The 19,880-nt window shown below is 54.2% G+C and overlaps 5 protein-coding genes across 5 annotated transcripts; 2 read left to right on the forward strand and 3 right to left on the reverse strand.

Annotated features, from left to right (window-relative positions):
* Positions 1-316: 316 nt before the first annotated feature.
* On the reverse strand, positions 317-7,206 carry CDEST_13709 (Putative helicase, Zinc finger, PHD-type, Zinc finger, FYVE/PHD-type, Chromo-like domain superfamily). The gene is made up of 5 exons (XM_062929865.1): positions 6,340-7,206; positions 3,267-5,363; positions 1,595-3,214; positions 1,377-1,536; positions 317-1,287 (listed from the first exon to the last, which is right to left on the reverse strand). Exons 1-5 carry the CDS (start codon positions 6,934-6,936, stop codon positions 599-601), a joined length of 5,163 nt encoding a protein of 1,720 aa, XP_062785916.1. The 5' UTR covers positions 6,937-7,206; the 3' UTR covers positions 317-598.
* A 256-nt stretch (positions 7,207-7,462) lies between these two features.
* On the forward strand, positions 7,463-9,526 carry CDEST_13710 (Putative ribosomal protein eL30-like superfamily). The gene has a single exon (XM_062929866.1). It carries the CDS (start codon positions 7,535-7,537, stop codon positions 9,377-9,379), a length of 1,845 nt encoding a protein of 614 aa, XP_062785917.1. The 5' UTR covers positions 7,463-7,534; the 3' UTR covers positions 9,380-9,526.
* A 356-nt stretch (positions 9,527-9,882) lies between these two features.
* CDEST_13711 (uncharacterized protein) lies at positions 9,883-12,338 on the forward strand. The gene is made up of 2 exons (XM_062929867.1): positions 9,883-11,010; positions 11,068-12,338. Exons 1-2 carry the CDS (start codon positions 10,440-10,442, stop codon positions 11,817-11,819), a joined length of 1,323 nt encoding a protein of 440 aa, XP_062785918.1. The 5' UTR covers positions 9,883-10,439; the 3' UTR covers positions 11,820-12,338.
* Position 12,339: 1 nt separating this feature from the next.
* CDEST_13712 (uncharacterized protein) lies at positions 12,340-15,218 on the reverse strand. The gene is made up of 2 exons (XM_062929868.1): positions 13,253-15,218; positions 12,340-13,198 (listed from the first exon to the last, which is right to left on the reverse strand). Exons 1-2 carry the CDS (start codon positions 13,312-13,314, stop codon positions 12,496-12,498), a joined length of 765 nt encoding a protein of 254 aa, XP_062785919.1. The 5' UTR covers positions 13,315-15,218; the 3' UTR covers positions 12,340-12,495.
* Positions 15,219-15,601: 383 nt separating this feature from the next.
* On the reverse strand, positions 15,602-18,417 carry CDEST_13713 (Putative ureohydrolase). The gene is made up of 8 exons (XM_062929869.1): positions 17,281-18,417; positions 17,135-17,231; positions 16,991-17,081; positions 16,853-16,936; positions 16,571-16,800; positions 16,216-16,518; positions 16,043-16,158; positions 15,602-15,976 (listed from the first exon to the last, which is right to left on the reverse strand). Exons 1-8 carry the CDS (start codon positions 17,419-17,421, stop codon positions 15,842-15,844), a joined length of 1,197 nt encoding a protein of 398 aa, XP_062785920.1. The 5' UTR covers positions 17,422-18,417; the 3' UTR covers positions 15,602-15,841.
* Positions 18,418-19,880: the final 1,463 nt, after the last annotated feature.

The raw sequence follows: 19,880 nt of genomic DNA on the forward strand, positions 1-19,880 counted from the left end.
AAAGACTACTTTAATGCCGCCCACCGCGTGCAAGACAGATAGGGGTTTCGGACCAAGGCTCCAAAGACTTCTCAAACGTGAGACTCTGATGCCTTGGACACTAAGCCCTTGAAGCACAACAAAAGCCAGAGAGAGGAAAAAGAAGGGGAAGAAGAAAAGGCATTCGTTGATGGCTGTTTGTTTGCTTGACTGAAATAAGATCCGCTGCATTCGCCCGGTTACCTGCAGCCTTGACCTGTACCTCGACACGTGACAAACAGCTGTCTTCTGCGGTTGAAAAAGCACAACAAGGCGTAACCATTAGGGTTTCATTCAGGGATTATCAAAGTAGAACAACGTTAGTCTAGTGTATTTGCCCTGTCTTCAAGCTTCTAGTTTGATGCCAATTTAGCCATGCGTACGTAGCATTAGTGCCAACTGCGTCAACCAGCAAGAATATGCCTCTACCTCCCAACGAACGCTTTCCCTCCTAGAAACCCTGATCCAGAGGCTTCCGCCCTCCTTCCTTTATTTCCATCCTTCCAATGCCATCCCTGAAAATCTCGATATAGAGGCCTGTGTCAGCAGTGTTCTCTGTATAGCAAGTATGTTAAAATCATCATGTCTTTCTTCGACGACCACTTGTTGTGGCTATGTAGCGTAGCTTCGCGACGAGTTTTTGTTCTGCAACGGGGTTTCTAGCGCTTGATGACCAGTGCTTCATATAGTCAAGAGCTAAGCGTAATTCAACTTCTGAAGTGAATGTTGGGCAGGAAGCTGAAAGATGCCGCAAGCCGCAGCTTGCACATGTAGGTGCATTAGGATGCATCTGGGGCAAACCGAACGAACGTCTTCGCGCCTGGGTTGGCACGTAAGCATTGACTGAGGCTGCTGGCTGTGCTGAGAATGGGTTTGACTGTTGCTGAGCTGCATAACCGCCTTGTTGGGCTGTTGTCATGGGATAGCCGGCTGCTGCAGTCGGGTTTCGCAAAGTATCCAGCCAGACCATGTCATACTTCAAAGGTGTACCACCGCGGTCTCCTTGCCCAAAGTTGGCAGAGTGGTGGTTTGGGATGTCGGGCTGGGCAGAGACGCCACCAGCTTCTCCGCTGCCTCGGGCTGGCCCAGAGCCTGCGGTTTGGTGACTCTGCCCTGAATTGAGGTTCCATTTGAGGAAGCTGCCTTGACCTGCGCTGGGTTTTGCGACTTTTGCTTTCGAAGTGGCTGTTTTTGCGGGGTTGATTTCAGCGAGGTCGTCGTTTTCGCCTTCACGTCGTCGGTCTTTGGCGTCTTGCGTTGGCGTGTCTTCTGTGGAGTGGCTTTGTTAACTTGCTGTTTCTTACTGGCGCTTGTCCTTTTTCGAGTGGAGCGAGAAGAAGCAGAAATTCCAGCTTTACCTTTGGAACCAGTTCCCAAAGTCCTGTTCTCAGTGTCAGTATCCTGCTCATCATCATCATCTTCGCCGACAAATTCTCCGTCGTTATCGGAGCTTTCGCTTTTGTCGGCGGCAATGTCAGTAATGATACCCGAGGCGCCATTGGTCTTGTAGTTGATTGCCTAAGATATACATGTCAGCACGCTCGAGATCCCGAGAGGTTCGGATGTGCCCATTTACCTGACGACGGCGCCGACCACCGCGGCCGAGGACCTCTTTGTTCAACTCGGCGATTCGCTTGGCTTCGGCCTCGCGCTCTGCCAAAATCTCCTCCCATACATTCGGGTTGACCATGGGTTCGTTTTCCTCCGCCAGGGTGTCTTCGAACGCAGCCTTGTCATTGGCCCACACACGCGCAAAAGAGAACTGCGACTCAGCGGACTCGTCGTCACCAGTCTTGGTCTGCTCGATAACAGACCGATCAAGAAGCTTGTCGACGCTCGCGTCGTCGTAACGAACGATATCCTTGTCATCCTGGTCTTCGCTGAACAGTGCAGACGCCCCAAACTTCAAAATCGACTCTAGGTCATCCGGTTCACCTTCGTCGTCCATGGCCTCAATCAGAACATGGTCAAGGGCCATCTTCTTCCGGCCAATTTGCATGATTTTCTCCTCGGCCGAGTTCTTCGTCATAAGCTGGAAGCAGAGAACTTTGTTCTTCTGGCCGATGCGATGAGCTCGGGAGATGGCCTGAATGTCCTGATGAGGGTTGAAGTCTGGGTCTAAAATGATGACAGTGTCCGCCGTCGCTAGGTTGATGCCCACGCCTCCAGCTCTGGTCGAGAGGAGGAAGGCAAAGATTTCAGAGTCCGGCTCGTTGAACGCATCAATGTGCTTCTGCTTCTCCAAGGAATTGATCTTGCCGTCGAGTCGTCTGTGCTGGAAGCCAAGACCATTCAAGAAGTCCTCAATGATGTCCAGCTGATGCAGAAACTGACTGAAGATGAGGACACGATGGCCTCTTTCCTTCAGCTTTGGCAGCATGATATTCAAAAGCATGAGCTTGCCGGATGCCGAAACGAGATTCTGATGCATCTTGGCATGATCCGCCGATCGCTCCTCCACCGCCTCGCTGTACATGAACGGATGGCAAAGGCACTTTCTGAGTTGCATGAGGATGTTGTTCAAGCTCCCGCGTTCTTTCTTGTTGATCTTGTCATCTGCGAAGATAGCCTTGATCAGATCGGGGCTTTTGGCGATGATCGATTTGCAAAGCTTCTCTTGCAAGATCGACATGGAGACGGGGACGATGATTTGTGCCATGGGAGGCAAAAACTTCAGAACCTGGGCTTTTGTTCTTCGAAGGAAGTACTGCTTGATTCGGCCATGGAGCTCAGGCAGGTTCTGTCCGTTCAGCTCCTGGAACTCTTCGTCGAGTTTCGCTGCGTTTTGAGAAGGATCGACGAACTGCAGCAGGTTGAATAGCTCTCGCTTGTTGTTCTGCAGAGGTGTGCCCGTCAAAAGGAGCCGGAAGGGGAAGCGCATCGAGCGCAGAGCAGTGTACAACAGACTCTTGTCGTTCTTCAATCGCTGGCCTTCGTCGACAACCAACCCGGCCCACTGGACGGAGGCGAACTTGTGTTTTGTCCGATCGTCCTGAGCAGAGTCGTACGACATGACAACAATATGTGCCTTGATGCTCTGAGAGTTGTTCGGGAAAAGCTCAAAATGGTATGCCAAGTCCTGTGCTTGCTTGCCGCCGTGATAAGTGACAACTCGGAGTTCTGGGGCCCACTGCTTGATTTCACGCCGCCAGTTTGGACAAGTGGAGTTCGGGACGACGATGAGGAACGGCCAGCACTGGAAAACTCATTAGCACTGGGACATGTTATCGTATGCAGCAAGCACGTACCTTTGGATCGCCGTGGACAAGCGTCGAAATCAAGCCAATAACTTGAACCGTCTTGCCCAAGCCCATCTCGTCAGCGAGAATGACGTTTTTGTTTTCGTGGTAGTTCCATAACATCCAATTAACACCTTCGATCTGGTACTCCATCAATTTGCCGCGACGGAGGCCAGGCGGTTGATGGTTCAGCTTGACGAAACCCTCGCTTTTCCACTTGGTCACCCGCTCCTTCATCTTTCCATTCGGGGGGCTGCTGAAGTACTTGCCAGTGAGATATTCGTAGTATGCAACCTTGAAAGCGCTGTAGAGTTCTTTGGCATCTGGCTTTGGTGGCGTGTCCCAGACGGTCTCGTCGTAGCCAAGGCCTTGGAATTTGACGTAGATCTTGTCAACGTTGCCAATGCGATCCATTTCATCCTCCAGAGACCCCCTTGCTGAGCCCTTGACCTTGGCCTGAAAGATGACATCGATGAGAAGGTACTCCTGAGGAATCGCCTCAGATTTGGTGAAGTGCAGAGCCAAGTTTTGACCCGCATTCTTCTTCGCAAAGGCAGTGCGCATGACTCCCGCGGCGATATGAAAAACCCAAGCGCCAGGCATCCAAGTGCAGTGAAAGTATGACCTATTCTTCCATTTGATAAGGTAATCCTTCTCGTCCTCTCTCAAGTCGCTGTGTGTCGTCTCGGGATCAAGAGGCTTCTGATCAGCAGGCCGCCAGGCTACCAAGGTCTGAATCGTTTCGGATAGCGTGCCGCAGTCGATGCACTTCCAGTCGACGGAGTATTCCGAGAGACGCTGTTGACGGAGATCTGATGAGTCCAAGTCCATCTGAGACGAAGGTAGATGCTCATAGTGCCAACCACGTTTACACATGGTGCACCGGAACAGGAGGTTGTCGGCATTGTTGACCAGAGAGGGGTCCACAGGTGTAATGGGGTCTTCGCCACCATTTTCAAGACGAATCTTCTCTTCCTGCTTTGGGGTCTTTCTGGATGAAAATGCGGCGCACGAGCGACCTGAACCTTTGCACTGCTGGCAACGATCGTGTCTTGGGCTGTTCTTGTCCTTCTTGTCATAGAATCTGATGCAATACTTGCACTGAAGAACGAAGTCGTCAACACCAACCTTAGTGACGATATGCTCTCGAGCCGATCTGTATCCAATACAGCCCTTGTGGAAAGACATGGAGCAGCCCTGGCATCCAATCAATGCGCCCTTGTGTGCAGTGAAGCCAGTGCTGCAGGCGCTACAGATGTTGGAGTGGAATTGGTTGAATGACGAGTCATGCTTCAATGGTTTGAAGACTTCTTTGATGTTGATGATCCGTGGTGTACTGGCTAGTGCTGTGTCCTCGACATAAAACGATTCATCGTCCATGAGTGCTTCGTCCAGCATGCTGGCCTTGTTTCGGGTTGATCTACCAGACCGGCGGCGGTCCTCAAACTCAATTGAGGAGCCTCGTGACCTGGGGTGCTGGACAGGCTTAACTTTTGCTCTGAGTCGCCGGGATTTCTTACGCCGAGATGAGGAGGGCTTGGGCAGAAGGTCAGAAGTGATTATCTGAAAGTCATCGTCATCTTCTTCAGATGCCTGGCGGGGAAGATCCTGAGACAGTTCATCCATATCGTCATTGCGAGACAAAGGCAAGTTGGTGAAGGCCATGCTGGTTAACTTGAGCTGCTTCTGAGTGCGTTCTCTGAGTTGGCGGCCTTGCGGGCGGGTTTCGCCCATGTTTTCATCATCAGAGGTGAGAACTGAGTTGTGGCGCGTGTCATCTATTGTAGAGGTACGCTGGCGTTTTGAGCGACGGGGAGCCACATCTTCGTCAGAGTCCAGCACAGAGTCGTGGTAGGTCTGACCCTGAGCTGAATTGCGCTGGCGGTGAGGATAGCCGGAAGATTCATCTTCAGCAAGCGCCATGGTATTGATTTGGGTATCAGAATCGGTAACCGACTCATCCCAGGTTTCCTTCCACGACCTCTTCTTCACTGTGTTGTCGTTGTTGTGAGCGCCGGCACTTTCATTGCTATCAGCCATGTTGCCTTCAAATCTTCTGAGGGCATATTGTGCGTTTTCGTATGAAAGTAGATCCTCGAATGGAACCTTTATATGTTAGTTGATGTTCCTATGAATGTGTAGATGGTGAAATGCTTGTTGGCTAAGGTGTATCTGAGAAGAGACCTTGTTTGCAACAAGAAAGACGATATGAGAAGGCAAAGGAATGCGTTAGGAAACCAGCTTGCAATTCACTTGGTCAGCCACTTGCCAACTAGGCAAAAGTAAGCAGGCCAAGTGCAGGTTACTAGGAGAAAGGTAGAGACACCCCAGTAGATGAAGTTGAGGAACCGGACGATTAAGCAAGAGTGTAATCAATAAGTCAAAAGTAGGCGATGGTATGAGATGATTTGGAAGGTTTCAGTTGAGGATGAGGTAGTTGCTTGACGGAATGGCCTCAGATCAGATTGAGCAGGAAGAAAAGTTGACGAAAGGTGAGAGGTGAGAGAAGGGAGGGGCGCGGTATGAGGAAAGAGCAACCGAGAGTGATTCAGAAGGCCTAGGTTGAATGATGTAGTTAACGGAAAGGTTGGGTGAGGCAAAAAGCTGAGGAAAAGCGAGAGGTGAAAGACAGAGGTAAAAGACGGAGGTGAAAGTCGGAGGTGGAAGATAGAGGTAAAAGTCGGAGGTGAAAGACGGAAGCAGCGCGGTATGCAGAAGGAGCAACCAAGGGGTGATTCTGATGGTCGGGGTTGAGGATGAGGTGGTTGGTTTTGGTATTAGGCAAGAACGAAGATTGCGCAAATGCTTTGGGAAAAGAGGATGATTGGGTTGACAATTGGTTAATCAAAAGAGGCTCTGGACAGACCAAACTGGGTGAAAGGGAACTATATGACCGGCAAGGGAAGAAAGATACTTTAGGTCGGTAGTTAGGTAGATAATGGAAAGTAATGTGGTCTCAAGCCATATTAAGTAGGAAGGGAAATTGACAGCAGGTGAGAGAAGAGAGATATGACAGTCTTGGGTGTGTTGAAAAGGTAATTGAGGGGGTTTTAATACTCTAGGAAGGAGAGACGAGACTTACAACATCCTGCCGGCCATCCGTGAACTCCATTTTGTACCACACTTCGCCTTCCGGGCCAAGGACCTCCTCGATGATCTCGTTTACGACGTCGCTGGTGATGGAGGTATATTGCGCGCGTTCTTCTGACGACAAGCCCGGAAGGATGATCTCGAAACTAAAAGTGCGCAACTCGGGAGTCTGTAGTTCGCTCTCCTCGATCTGGTGGCCATCCTCCGGCTCAACGATCGAGGAGACACTAGCCACATCAGACATGACAGCAGTGGAAATGTCGAGCTCGACCCCGACTGCAGTGGAGGAAATGCGCTCGTCGTTGCCGATATCGATGTGTGTTGAAGTTTGTATGTCCTTTTTCGTCGAAGATACAGGCTCTCGGGCAATGTCGGCGATCTCGTCGTTGGTAGGGAAGTCGCGTCGGTCGATACTCACGATGGCTTCGTCGGCATTATCGTTGGGTATGCGTTCGTCAGCAGGAGTGCCCGTCGATATGGGTTGGCTAGGGTTATCGAAGTCTGGGTTGTCGAGTCCAAAAAGCGCGTCACTCGGAGAGCCCAGTGGCTGAACGAGATCATCGTCAGCGCCGGTCGGAATGTCGTCCATGATGCAGTAGGTTGTGATGTTGGCGCATTTGAAGTGTGGGGTGGACGGCAAGGAAAACGGGAATCTTCGAGTTGTCGCTGACACAGTGTAAGGACCAAGAAAAAACAATGGATTGCCGGCTGATCCAACTGCTGCTTTCCAATTTCCTATCCGCAAGAGGCTGTCGTGGGGCGACGAATGGCACAAGTTGAAGGTCACTCGTTGTCGAGGCGTTGATGGGTGGTCTTCGGTATCCAACGCGTCGGCGCTCGAAACCGCGTTGCTCCATTAAACTTAGTTTCTAGGAAGAGTCTCTGGCAGGTACGAATGGAGGATGTACGTACCCGGCATATTGGTCAAGGGTGCTTATTCTTGAACTTTCAGTGCGACGCATCCAGAGTATCAATCCACTTCGCTCGATCAACCAATTAAACCCAGGAGCTGCTGTATTTGAGCCTTACCGCCTAGACCCTGCAGAGCAGCTAAGCGGCAGAAAAAAAAGTCATCGAAGGCGAGTGCTCGAAATTCGTACATAGCCCCATGCACCACCAACGTTCTGCGTCATGTTGCACCCAAACAAAATCATCAACTCCTGGGCCCATCCCATTTACGCAATGCAATGAGTGCCCTTTCAACATGGAGCGCTTCTCGCCCATTCTTTACATCTCAAAGAGCAACTGCCCTCTTCCGCAGTCCACTGCTCTCTGGCCACGCGCGCAGTGCGTCGCTTTCTGCGATCCACCGCGGAATATGGAGTTCTGAGAAGGGGTCTCGTAATGGCCGCACGAGCAAGCCTGACTCTCGGCCACGTTTTACAGAATCGCGAGGGCGTACCCGTCCCAGGGATGCAGCCGAGTCCAAGCCCGATGCTTTTAGCGACCGTTTTTCACGCGCCGTTGGCAGCCGCCGAGATGGCCCCCGAGACCGCCAGCCACGACAGCACTTCAAGCCGAAGAAGGCCTTTCAGAAAATGCAGGAGAAGGAGGAAGAAGGAGGAAGAAAGTCACGGAGTAAGCGGTTCAACGATCCCGAGTTTTCCTTCGGAAAAAAGAGTCTGGTGTACCAACTCAACCGAGGCGAGTTGAAGGACAACGTTTCGAAGCTACTGGAGAAGAAGAAGGATACGCGTGATGAGAATCTTTCAATGCCGCCTTTCCAACCTGCTCGCCGAGACGATGGACAAGAAGAGCGTCGTAACGACCGTCGACCTGACCGTTGGAGCAACTACCAAGATGGACGCCGTAACGATCGTGACGACCGAAGCGACCGTCAACCCAACCGCCGTGATGATCGCCCCCGAGACCGGTTCCGGAACCGCCAACACGACCGTTCGGCCCAAAGACCGACATTCTCCCATGGCGGGATGAATGCCATGAGAACCGGTGCGCGCAGGGAGCTGGAGGATGGAGATGCCCCTCGACGGCGGTTCGACTCCAGACGGTCCGACGACGACTCGTCTGCGAAGAGGGCCTCGGATTTTCCAGTCTCAATACAATACACGACTGCTGCATCTCAATTTCTCTTTGGTCGTTCCGTCGTGAAGGCAGCCCTCAAAAACTCGAGACGCAAGCTCTACCACCTCTACGTCTACCAAGGAAGCAACAAGAACAGCACCAAGGACGATGGCTGGATTCTGGCTATGGCCGAGAAGAAGAAGGTCAAGGTCACTATTATCTATGAAAACGACCAGAAGCTGCTTGACAAGATGAGCAAGGGTCGACCGCACAACGGCATCGTCATCGAGGCATCGCCTCTGCCTCAGCTGCCGCTAACGGGCCTTGGTGCCGAGTCAAGCGAGCCGAAAGGTTACCCCGTTTATGTGGCTCGTCAATCCAAGGAGGAAACCGAGATCAACGGCACCGAAGGCTTCATACCTTGCCGGCCTGGGTCTCCGCGGCCGCTCGTGCTCCTCTTGAACGAGATACTGGACCCCGGCAACCTGGGCGCCATCCTCCGCACCGCTCGGTTCCTTGGTGTCTCGGCGGTTGCCATCACGCAAAGGACATCGTCAACCATCACTTCTACGGTGCTGAAGGCGGCGGCAGGAGCGGCTGAGGAGTTGAGACTTTTCTCGGTTGAGGACCCCGTTGCGTTCCTGGACGCCTCCCAAAAGGCGGGTTGGACGTCGTACGCAGCGGTGGCACCAACAGCGGGATTGCGCAAGGACAACCGCCAATGGACACCCGAAAGCGTTGAGGACTCCAAGCCTCTCGTCAAGGAGCCAACCATCCTAATTCTTGGAAATGAGGGCAGTGGCCTTCCCTACGATATCAGGAAGAAGGCCACCCGTGAAATCACGATACCGCGCCTGGTCACATCGAGTTCGGTGGACAGCTTGAATGTCAGCGTGGCTACGGCCTTACTTTGCAACTCATTCCTGAGAGGTGTGCAGGAGCCATTTACGCTCACCGAGAAACTGCAGAAGGAAGCTCGCAAGGCAGATGGCGGCGAGAGTCTGTTTTGAACGGCGGGCGAGAGAGGTCGATAATGTAACAACATGTATCTTATATGTACGACTACCTGTAAGGAAAATCAACAAAAAGCATTTAGAGTATAGACAGCGGTGTTCTAACCGTGACTGTAAACCACGAGCTGTCTTCGTCGCTGAACTGAGCCAACTGGTGACGGATGCCCTTTCTTATGTTTCACTTCCTGCAGCGGTCGGCCGACGTGACCTATTAGCGCGGCGTGGTTGTCCTGGTAGCGGCCCCCCTCCAAAAAAAAAAAAAAACATAGCTACCCGTTGATCCCTGCCAAACCTTAGAGCTGAACCCCTGACAGCGTCCAGGTCTGTGTTTCTCCCGCGGGCCTGACAACGGCCGCCGACCCTCCTAGACCCCTGATGACGTCCTTTTTTGCACCTATCAACCGGCTCCCGCCCCTTATGTGATCCCTGACCTGGACGGCACGTACCAAGGCTAATGGCACTCAAGCAAACGCGACCTAAAGATCTCTAGACAAGAACAACCACAACAGCAAACGCAAACAAACAAACGTATTGTTGATGTTCGGGCCTCGAGCTTGAAGTGTCGCAGCTGCGGGGTCACAGACAACACAATGATAGCGGTCGGATACAAGAGGACCAGGTCGGGGGGCGGTGAGGTGTCGCAGCTGCCCGCCTCGAGCGCTCGCAGCTCCATCATCTTGCAGGTGGGATGCTGAAGTGTTCCTTCCCAGTCCCAGTCCACCCGCGCTCGCCCAGCCACCGATTTCTGCACTGGCGTGTTCCCACGAAACTCGATGGCCCTCAACGCCTCACTAATTTCCAAGCCGGCCTTTTCTTCATCTGTCCATCTACCCGATCGAGGAACCCCTCCTTTCTTTGCACGTTGACACATACACTTCAAACTTTCTGGTCCACGGCCATCGCGATTGTGTGAGAGCTCGAGTGACAAGACGCGACTGAAGCTCTACACACGAAGCTTGGACCGGCTCGCCACCTCTTTAACCCAGTTACAGTTTCGTACGAAGAGGAAGGCGATTCTCGTAGCCGAGACAAAAGCTCTGGCCTCAATATCAGCACCATGCGTTCCCTCTCACTTATCGGCCTTCCCTCCTCGCTCCTGCTTCTCATAGCAGCCCACGTCAACGCAGAGCACCCAATGGCCATCCGCAAAATGTCACCCAACGCCGGCGAGAAGCTCCTGCCCCACGACCTCGCCTTCTCCGACGATACCTTCACCACCCCGCTGTCGCCCCGCGAAGAACTCCTCGCCGCCCGCATGGCCGACGACCCGTTCCTCTACAACGTCTCGTTCCCCTACCGCCCGCCCTTTGCGGAGCACCTCAACAGCGCCAACCAGGGCTGGGAACACCTACGACGCGCCGCCGAGGTTCTTCATATCCTCGAAAGCAGACAGTCTTGCCCCACAAACATGAATAGCTGCGAGAACATTGGCTCGCCAAACAAGTGCTGCATGAGCAATGAGGCGTGTGTAAGGGTTCAGGATGAACGGGTTGGGAACGTGGCTTGCTGTCCGAAGGGCGCTTCTTGCAGCGGAGCCGTTGGCGCATGCCCCAGCGGCACGACGAGCTGCGATGCCGAGCTCAGTGGTGGATGTTGCATACCGGGCTATGTCTGCCAGGGTGTTGGCTGTGAGTCTTTACGTTGCGATGCGGGTCATAGTATGGCCTTGAGCTGACTCTTTCTAGGTGTGCCCAGACCTCCACCGGCGCCGAGTACTGCGCCCACTCAAACCGCCACTAACGGAGGAGGAGGAGGAGGAGGAGGAGGAGGAGGAGGCGGCACGACAGTCCGGGAGACCGTCACTACCACCACCGTCTCCACGACGACACTAGCAGACGGCCAAACGACGACAGTTCTTGTTACGATCATCGTCACAGTGAACCCTGGCACCGCCACCACGAGAAGATCCACGACCACCACCGAACCCCCCGTTGAGACCCCGACGACAGCTTCGGACATCCCGCCGACCTCGAGTGCTTCGGACGCCGTGCCCCCTTTCCGACCCACATCCGCCAACTCGGGTGAGGGCGACATCCCGCCCATCACGTCGGCATACTGTCCAACCGGCTTTTATGCCTGTCTCGCGCGCGCCGGTGGAGGTTGCTGCCAGACCGGCCGTGATTGCGCCACTACGTCGTGCCCGCCCACGCCCTCAACCACCATCGTCAGCAACGGCGTCACTGTCGTCGTACCTATCAGCGACGTGCCGGAGCCGCAGGCGACCGAGACGTGCGCCAGCGGCTGGTTTTTGTGTGGTGAGGATGGCGGCCCCGTCCCCGGCTGCTGTCCGAGTGGGTACCAGTGCGGAACCGCCAGTTGTTCTAGTGTCTCACCCAGCGAGACGGGCGAAATTCAAAAGCATTTCCCGAATGTGGGATCGAAAGCCACGTCATCCCTGGCCCTTGCGGTCGTATCATTCGTGTTTGCGTTGCTTTGAGATTCGTCGTAATGCATTGGGCGGCGTTTACAAGTGGAATTTGGAAGCATTAGGGAAAAGAATTTCAGGACGCATGAGAGAACGCGATAGACACGGGGCTTGCCTACATGGTTCGGCCGTCGTGAAACCCCGTCGGTCGCCACATAAGACTGCACATAGGGAAATCAAATATCCTATGATCCAAACGTACAAGCTGAGTGACGTTGAAACCGGCTGATGTGCGCTTCCGCTTGTCAAGCGTACGTTGAAAATGTTAAATGTGAAAATTACAATTTTGTTTGGGTTATGCATTAGTGTTAATCCAATACTTCCAGACATCTCTCTCTTCGCCTCCAAGTACAAAATGATGATTTCCATGGCCCTTAATCCCAGCTCAGGCTGCATGCAGTGCGTATAGTGCGCGTAATCCTGTATAACCTCCTTTTTAAGTATCGTCCCTTCTAAGAAACAGATTGAAGAAACTCCCAAATGCCAAGAACTCCATGCACTATTAGGTCCGGAACGGCTCTGTATGCCTCCGTCGATGCGGTTTTCGATTAGTATTAAGAAAAATGGGTTGTAGGTCTCATAGAGGCGACCTCCGTGGCCCGACGACGGGCGGACGTCAGAGATACGGTGACACCGTACCTTACCCCTGAGCCCGTCTCCAGTGAGGGTGGCGACGAGGAACAGGAGCCTAGATGAAGTACGCGGCCACGAGGGCAGCAATGGCGAGGGACCCGACGGCATTCTGCGCAGCACCGGCGGTTGGCACGGTAGTGGGGCCAGTAGTGGGACCGGTAGTGGGGCCACCGGTGGCAGAGCCGGAGGGCGGGATAGGGGTGCGCGTGCCCGACGCACTGCCGCCGCCGCCACGACTGCTCGTCGGCGCGGTGCTGTTGCTGCCGCCGCTACGGCTGCTCGTCGGCGTGGTGCTGTTGCCAGAAGGAACGGAACCACCACCCGTACCCGTAGGTCGCGGAGCAGAAGACACTCTCGAAGAGGACGGGAACCTCGCCGTGCTGGAGAGCGCGGTCGTCCGACTGCTGGTGCCGTTGTTCGCGGACGGAAATGGTCCGAAGGAGTACGTGGTTGTGGGCGCCACGGTGCCGGAGGGCGTCGCATAGGGGGTGCAGACGGCGGCGGGGAGGCGGAAGGGCCGGTCGGCGTAGACGACGCAGTTCTTCTCGCAAGCAGCGTCGCCGGCCTGGGGCTGGGACTGCCAGCACAGGGCGGGCTGAACGCCCAGAGGGAACTGGCCGGCGAGGTTGTTGGTGCAGGAGCCGGGCTGGCCGCGGCCGTTGGCGTCGCAGCGGATGATGATGTTGGTCCCGAATGAGTCGCCGGCGCAGAAGGCCGAGTTGGGGCGGGAGCAGACGTACTCGTTCGTCGTGGAGTTGCTGAGAGAAGGGTGTTAGTCAAGGGCCTAGAATACAAGGGGGAAAGCGACGTACTAAGTGGCTTGGGCAGAGGCCAGTGCTGAGGCAGCGAGGACGAGCGTTGCTGATGTCTTCATGTTGACGGGCTTAGGGGTTGAATGGCCTGATGGGGTCGACGGCACAGTGTAAGGTAGGAGTACGATGGGCGGGGATTTTATATAGCCGAGGTCTCACACAAGAGTGATATGATAGTAGTGCTGTGGAACAAAGTGGTTGTGGTGGTGGTGGTATTGGTGGTGGTGGTGAGGGATGAAAGCTGATGACCCGGAAGAAACGGAAGAAGGAGACAAGAGGTCATCCATATATAGATTGTGTAAGACACGCAGTCATGGGCCTCGCAGGCTGCGTCGAAGCCATCTTCAAACATGAAGAGGAAGGGTTCGTATCAGAGAGGCTGGGGACGGGTTTGGAGGCTACCGTAAGCAAGCAAACAACCGGTGGAGATTCAGAGAGAGATAGCTGGGTTCGGAAGTATCCCATAGGTCTGCGTCTGAGACAAGGACGACCGGAATGGCGAAGCCTGAACGAGGCTGGTAGCGGCGCTGGTGTGCGGGCCGGCCGCTGGACGAATGGGGATGTCGTCGGCGTCCTCATTCGGAAACGTTTTCTGTACATGTACGTGTACCTTCATGTGAGAGATGTAAAACAGAAAAAGACAGACCGGAGAGCTTTGCCTCTTTTTCGTAGGTTATCTAGTCACGTCTGCCATCCCCATTCACTGTTCATGTTAGACGTCACATCGCTCAAGGTGTCCGTGATCGATATTCTGCCCGATGGCGCAGGTGTAGCGTTTACTGGGGAAAGGAATACACACCTTCCTTTGACTGCGCGATACAACATAGAGATGCTGGCGTAAGGGCTCCGTATACCACGCGGATATCTAGATGGGCGGCTGAATTTGTGGTGGTGCACTACTCTCCAGATCTCGGGATCGATGGGAGTCCGTCATCTTGCAGAGAAGAGATGGTCGAGGAATGCGAGACGGAAGGCCGGGCAACGACTAGCATGGATCGCTGCGCCGTCACCAGCGAACTCTCAGAGACATTGAACGGCATCGTATCGCTGAAATCACGAGGAGGGGCGGCTTCCAGCCTCTCGCGGCGACGCATTCCCCACGACAGCAGATGATGGATCATCGCCTTTTGCGTACGGCGCATTCGGGTTACTCAGAGCGTTGCAAACAAGAATCTCACCCGTGATTTTTCTTGAGCCGAAATCGGTTCTAACGGGCTTGCGGAGAACTGGATGAGCGCAAAGCAGCTTCCCAACTACAGAAACCCAAAACTGACCAGATGGGTGGCCAGCAATCATCTTGACGCAGCTCTTCTGACGGTGACGACTTACCAGTCCATCCATCCTCTTTCCTTTTTTCCTTGCATCTTATTTCGCGAACCGACACGAGACGCCGCAGGTAGACTGGGGTGAGACAGCCAGCATACGATGCAAACCTGAAAGTGGCCGGGGTCGAAGGAACGCGTTGACCTCGCGTCCCAAAGCGGCCCCCCTTCGAGAACCATCGCAAGGGCGCGGATGGTTTGGTTGCAGTCGGAACGCTACAGTCGTCCGGAGAGCCGGCGTGTATCACTCACACGGCTGTCCCGCTTCCAGGCAAGAGATTAGCCTGTCGTTCAATACATGAGATACGACGAGCTTCCTCAAGTCAAGTATTGACTCTCAGACCCGACTCCGGTACCACCTCGTTACACATACGATACGGCGCGCCTGAGACCTGAGGGTTCGTAAAAAGAAACGCGATGGTGACTTGACAATTTGTCGTGTTCGTTCCGCCCTTAATCTATTGCCACCTCTGCCTTCAGCGATTGTCTCACGCGGCGTGGAACGAACATGATCCTTGCCCTGCTTCTGGATCAGAGCCGAGCCGGCGACGTCGTGCTTCTCCCCGTTTCGATTCGTCTCGTGTCGCTCAAGCCACTGATCATTCATCGATTGCAGAATCGTTGCGGCTAGGCGAGTGCGGTTGACAGTGCCTGAAAAGTGTTTGACAGCTGGTTCTGGTTGGCAGCAGACGACTGGAATGCACCCACCCGCAACCCTGCAACCAAAATAGAAACACTTAAAGCCCCTGCCAGCTAGAGCACCACGCGCTGGCCACTGCCGGAAGGGCCCACCAAAGTACTGCTGGGGTCTGCTCGCGTATGCCAATCATTCCATCAACTGGCCGTCTTGGAGCTGAGGGATGGGCAGGTTGGGCATGGAAAATTGCCCACTGGGTTTCTTCCTTCAGTCGACACGGCAGAGCTGTGGGCTATGCTGCCGGGCGACTGATTGATTGCCTCGAAAGACGTCGTTGCTACCCCTCCTTATTGTGTCTGCACCCCATTTCACAGCCAGAGCAGAATGAAGCATCGCAGCTCGCAAAAGCATTCTCTTCGTTTGCAGCTCGCCGAGCTACATCGGCATCAATAACATGTATTCGTTTTTCAGGAGCAACCGCCAACCACCGACGTTTCTGCTGGCGACCCTAACTCCCGACAACGCCTATCAACATCAGAAAACCTCGACTGATTGCAGCTGTCAGTATCACTGAACCCTGTGAGCCCGCCGCTCTATTCGCAACCCTTTCCCCACATGTATGCCTCTGGCTTACAACTCCTCATAGGCCTCAGTCTGGTTGACCATGGCGCTGAGGGGGCCGCGCTTGACCATAATGCTCATGATCTCGTACAGGGCGTCGGCGGCAGCCATGGTGGTGTGCTCGGCGTTGGTGTCGTAGGCGGGCTGTTCGTTCATGCAATTAGCCACCTGAGTGACAACTTCTGGAAAGTAAAGGACATAAAAACCTACAGCAACCTCGACAATGTCGGCAGCAATCAGGTTCAGGCTCTCCAACCCGCGCAGAATCGTGCGGAGCTCACGTGTGGACCAGCCGCCCGTCTCAGGGGTGCCGGTCGCGGGAGCGACTATTTAACACTCGTCAGTCTCAGCCCCTCAATCAACTCCCAGCAGGCTACTCTTACAGGCAGGGTCGAGGGTGTCAATGTCCAGGGAAAGGTAGACGGGGTTCTTGGTGCCGACGCGCTCGATGATGCGTTTGATGATGCCGTCGGTGCCAATCGTGTCGATCTCGCGGGCTTCGACGATCTCGAAACCGCAGTACCCGTCGTTCTCGTAGTCGCTGGGGCCGCTGAGCGTCGTGCGGATGCCGGCGTGTATGTTGGAGTCGTTGCGTAGGAGACCCTCCTGCGACGCATGGTAGAAGTATGTGCCGTGGTTGATACTGGCGACCTCGGACGGGGAGCCGCCAAAGACCTTGGGACGCCCTGACTATGGTTAGCCCTGGACCGCTTTTGTGACTGACGGTTCATGACTTACATGTGTCGAGATGGCTGTCAAAGTGGATTACAGACACGGGGCCGTACGCGCGGTTGATGGAGCGCAGCAGAGGCAGGGTGATGGTGTGGTCACCGCCCAGAGTGATGACACGAGGCAGAGTCCGTTCGTTCTTTGCAGGCCCCTTCTTTGCCGCATCGGTTGCCGGCTGGCGAGACAGAATGTTGAAATGACCCTCTTCGATCTGGTGCAGGGCCCATGTGTTGTCGTATCTGGTGGTTCATCAGTATAGGCTGGTAGAGCGCTGAGGGAATCGGCTCTTACGATGTAACTGGGATATCTCCACAATCCAGCACGGTAGCCCAGCTGTTGAAGGGATTCGTGGCCAATGGTACGTTGTACCCTCCGCTGCGAGAATTGTAAGTATCTCTCTCATGCACGCCTCTCATGGCCTAAGCGTACTAAAGGTTCAGGCGGCGAGAGCCCTGACGGATTCCTGAAGGACCGAAGCGAGCACCAGGGCGGTACGAAGTGCCGGTGTCAAAGGGGGCGCCTGGCCATTATTAGCAACGTTGAAAGACAGGCAAGTCTCGTCGTGCTGCCTACCGATAAAGGCAATGTCGTATCTAACATCCTGTGCTCCCAAACACGGCTGGTAGGGCAGCCGGCCAAAAGTCGAGATGCCGGAGAACACCGAGTCGGCCTGTCACAAGTCAGACACAAGCCCTGTAGCGGGCAATTGGAACACATACCTGAGTGCCACCGTCGCCAGGAAGAGTGTTATACCAGAGAGATTTATGGGGTCCGGCTATGGACTTCTGGTGGTCGTCGTGATCACCGTGGCCGTAGACGGTTGCCGCGAGGCAAAGGGCGAGGATGCTTCGTGAGACCATTGTGTTGAGGCTTGATTGTGTGGCAACTTCAAATTGCAGCTGATGATCGGGGTAACAAAACAAGACCGAAAGGAGGAAAAGTCCATCCTTTTATCAGTCTCGGCCTGCTGCAAGACCCGAAGTCTTGTCGGAAGCAGATTGGCCGCCAGCTGCGACAGCTTTTCTCCACGCGTGATGATCGATTGCAGCACGACGCATGGTTCAGGACAAGCTCACAAGCTTATCAACGGCGTTTCGACCACACCGAGAGGAGCTCCCTGTGACGGGACTGGTCAATGGGAAGCATCAGATGCAGTTTTGAGTAGAAAACCCATTAACGTGTTGGCGTTAGGTAACGACTAGGGCCACGGCAGAGACGTTGGCAGTGCGGGGCAGAGATAAAGCTCCCTCCCTCCCCAGTGCCATGATGCTTGCAGGATGAGCGCAGATATTCGGCTGGAGCTTCTATTGGTCTGTCGGCTCTAAAATCCGGATGGAAACCTCAAAACCAAGTGCCCGTTGCACGTCGTAGCAGGGTCCTACCTACCACTCAAGGCGGTGTCGAGACACCGTTTACGTGAAGCACAACTACGTACGAGTTTTGGACGGTCTGAACACGACGAATAAGGCGGGGGTGGGTCAGAGAGTTTTCGATGTTGTGATGCAAACTCTGAAATAGATAAGCCGGAATGGGGTCCTGAGATGCATCTTCTGCAGGGCCGTCAAGCTTGGTCTTGGGAGAACGAAGGAGCCGTTACACCACAACCTTACACTAGTTCCGCGGGGGGAGGGGGGAGCGCCCGTTGACGTGGAACGACCAGATGTTCGATGGCCAATAGAAGGACCCTGAGTGTGTTCATGAATCGTTGAATGCTCAAACGATCATCTTCCCCCATGATCTTCTTCAGAGGAGATGCGTTGACGAAGACTCACAGGATGGTAGTTCCCTTCAATGACGTGGGGCAACTCTCACGCGGGGCTGATAAGATAAAGCTACGACACGCTAACACATGCAAGCTGTGCTAGACGCTTACCCCATTAGGAAAACAAGCAGTAACGGCCACCTCGGTGCGCTTGTAGTCCGTCATGCACGTTCCACAGGCTGCTCGCCTGAAGCGAAGGCGACAAGGAGATGATGAGATCGCAAGGTCAAGGCCAGAGTGTAGATAAGAGTTTTATTTCCCATGCCATCGGCTTCATGACTTACTCAAGGTTTCAAACAGATAAGGACCTATCGCTTTCGGCTACACTTGCATCGACCATTAACCGGCGACTCTTTGGCGGCAGATATAAATTCATCCACCCTCTCCCGCGTCTGATCAGGTACGATTTCCCGCTTGGTTGCTCATTCGTATGTCACGGCTACCCATCATCACCAACATGTTATTAGGATTGATACCCAACACCACTAAATTGACGACCGAAATATCTCGGGTGGTCATGACCTATCTGTGACGGACTAAGCCGGCCGGGTACGTCGCGAGCTATACGCCTGGGGGCCGAAAGTACTCCGCTCCGGTGGCACCGGCAGTCCGACGGGCGCTTCCGGCTGAAACATGCCGACTAGGCTGACTGAGCTAAAGAAAATGTTGACAAACTACTTTCCATCATGACGGTATGCAGACACACAACTCAAAGGACTACAAGGATCGCAAGAGGAGCTTCTCAACTAAAACCTTGAGTGCAGGCGAGCAACAACTTTTGAGCCGAGTCGGGGGCCTTATTCATGCGAAGGGCTTTTCAACCCTCACCGGAAAAGACGCCCTTGTGCCACTGGCACGTTACGCACCATAGTCGCCAAATTGCCATCTTTGTGCAGCTCCAGGAGTAGCTTCCGTTTCCGAGTCTGCAGGTCGTCTCATGCAGCGAGCCATGACGGACCGCTGATTTGCCCTGGGCTTGTTGGAGGCCATGCAGGTCTGAGAACAAAGCGCCGGGTGCTTTGAGCCGTCTCGTAACTTATTTGTCTCGGGGCTATCTCTCTACGTTCTGCTGTTGCACTGTCATGAGATGTACGGTAGAATCACTGACATCGCCAGGGTTTACTGTGCGATAGTTTGTTGCTGCCATCTCAGTTGCTGCCATTTCAGGTGCGATTGGGGGAGCGCAAACCGGGCCACATAAGTCTACGACAGCTTCGATTCCGGCCTGGATGTTCAGCGTTGGGATCTGCTGACAGTGTCCCTACACAGTTAGCAGGGCACACAGAAGTGATCCTGTGGTCAGTGTTGCAACCGCGATGCGGCGGCACGCTACCAGACGTGCAGAGTTGCAGGGCATGTGGTTGTACGGCCAGCAAAAGACAGGTGAATAGGGCGATGGTGAGCATCTATCGCCCGGACCAGTCGGAGTAGGCCAAAAGAAGGGAGAAGACAAAGGAGAAGAGGAGGATGGAGGCGTGGGACTGGACGCCAGTGGTGGGAGGCGAGTGGATAGGAGAGGAGAAGGAGAAGAGAAAAAAGGGCGGCAGAAAGTTGGCA

The sequence above is a fragment of the Colletotrichum destructivum genome, chromosome 9, assembly GCF_034447905.1.
Source record: "Colletotrichum destructivum chromosome 9, complete sequence".
NCBI classification, from domain to species: Eukaryota; Fungi; Ascomycota; class Sordariomycetes; order Glomerellales; family Glomerellaceae; genus Colletotrichum; species Colletotrichum destructivum.

Bases quoted from the DNA above. Each gene is read 5' to 3' on its own strand.
- CDEST_13709 (XM_062929865.1), bottom strand. From the start codon at position 6,936: ATGGACGACATTCCGACCGGCGCTGACGATGATCTCGTTCAGCCACTG. The intron at 1,537-1,594 runs GTAAATGGGCAC...TGTATATCTTAG, and splicing joins GTGGTCGGCGCCGTCGTCAG to GCAATCAACTACAAGACCAA. The intron at 1,288-1,376 runs GTAAAGCTGGAA...GCCACTCCACAG, and splicing joins TTTGGGAACTGGTTCCAAAG to AAGACACGCCAACGCAAGAC.
- CDEST_13710 (XM_062929866.1), top strand. From the start codon at position 7,535: ATGAGTGCCCTTTCAACATGGAGCGCTTCTCGCCCATTCTTTACATCT.
- CDEST_13711 (XM_062929867.1), top strand. From the start codon at position 10,440: ATGCGTTCCCTCTCACTTATCGGCCTTCCCTCCTCGCTCCTGCTTCTC. The intron at 11,011-11,067 runs GTGAGTCTTTAC...GACTCTTTCTAG, and splicing joins TGTCTGCCAGGGTGTTGGCT to GTGTGCCCAGACCTCCACCG.
- CDEST_13712 (XM_062929868.1), bottom strand. From the start codon at position 13,314: ATGAAGACATCAGCAACGCTCGTCCTCGCTGCCTCAGCACTGGCCTCT. The intron at 13,199-13,252 runs GTACGTCGCTTT...CCCTTCTCTCAG, and splicing joins GCCTCTGCCCAAGCCACTTA to CAACTCCACGACGAACGAGT.
- CDEST_13713 (XM_062929869.1), bottom strand. From the start codon at position 17,421: ATGGTCTCACGAAGCATCCTCGCCCTTTGCCTCGCGGCAACCGTCTAC. The intron at 16,937-16,990 runs GTACGCTTAGGC...CAATTCTCGCAG, and splicing joins TCTCGCCGCCTGAACCTTTA to CGGAGGGTACAACGTACCAT. The intron at 16,159-16,215 runs GTAAGAGTAGCC...AGTGTTAAATAG, and splicing joins TGACACCCTCGACCCTGCCT to TCGCTCCCGCGACCGGCACC.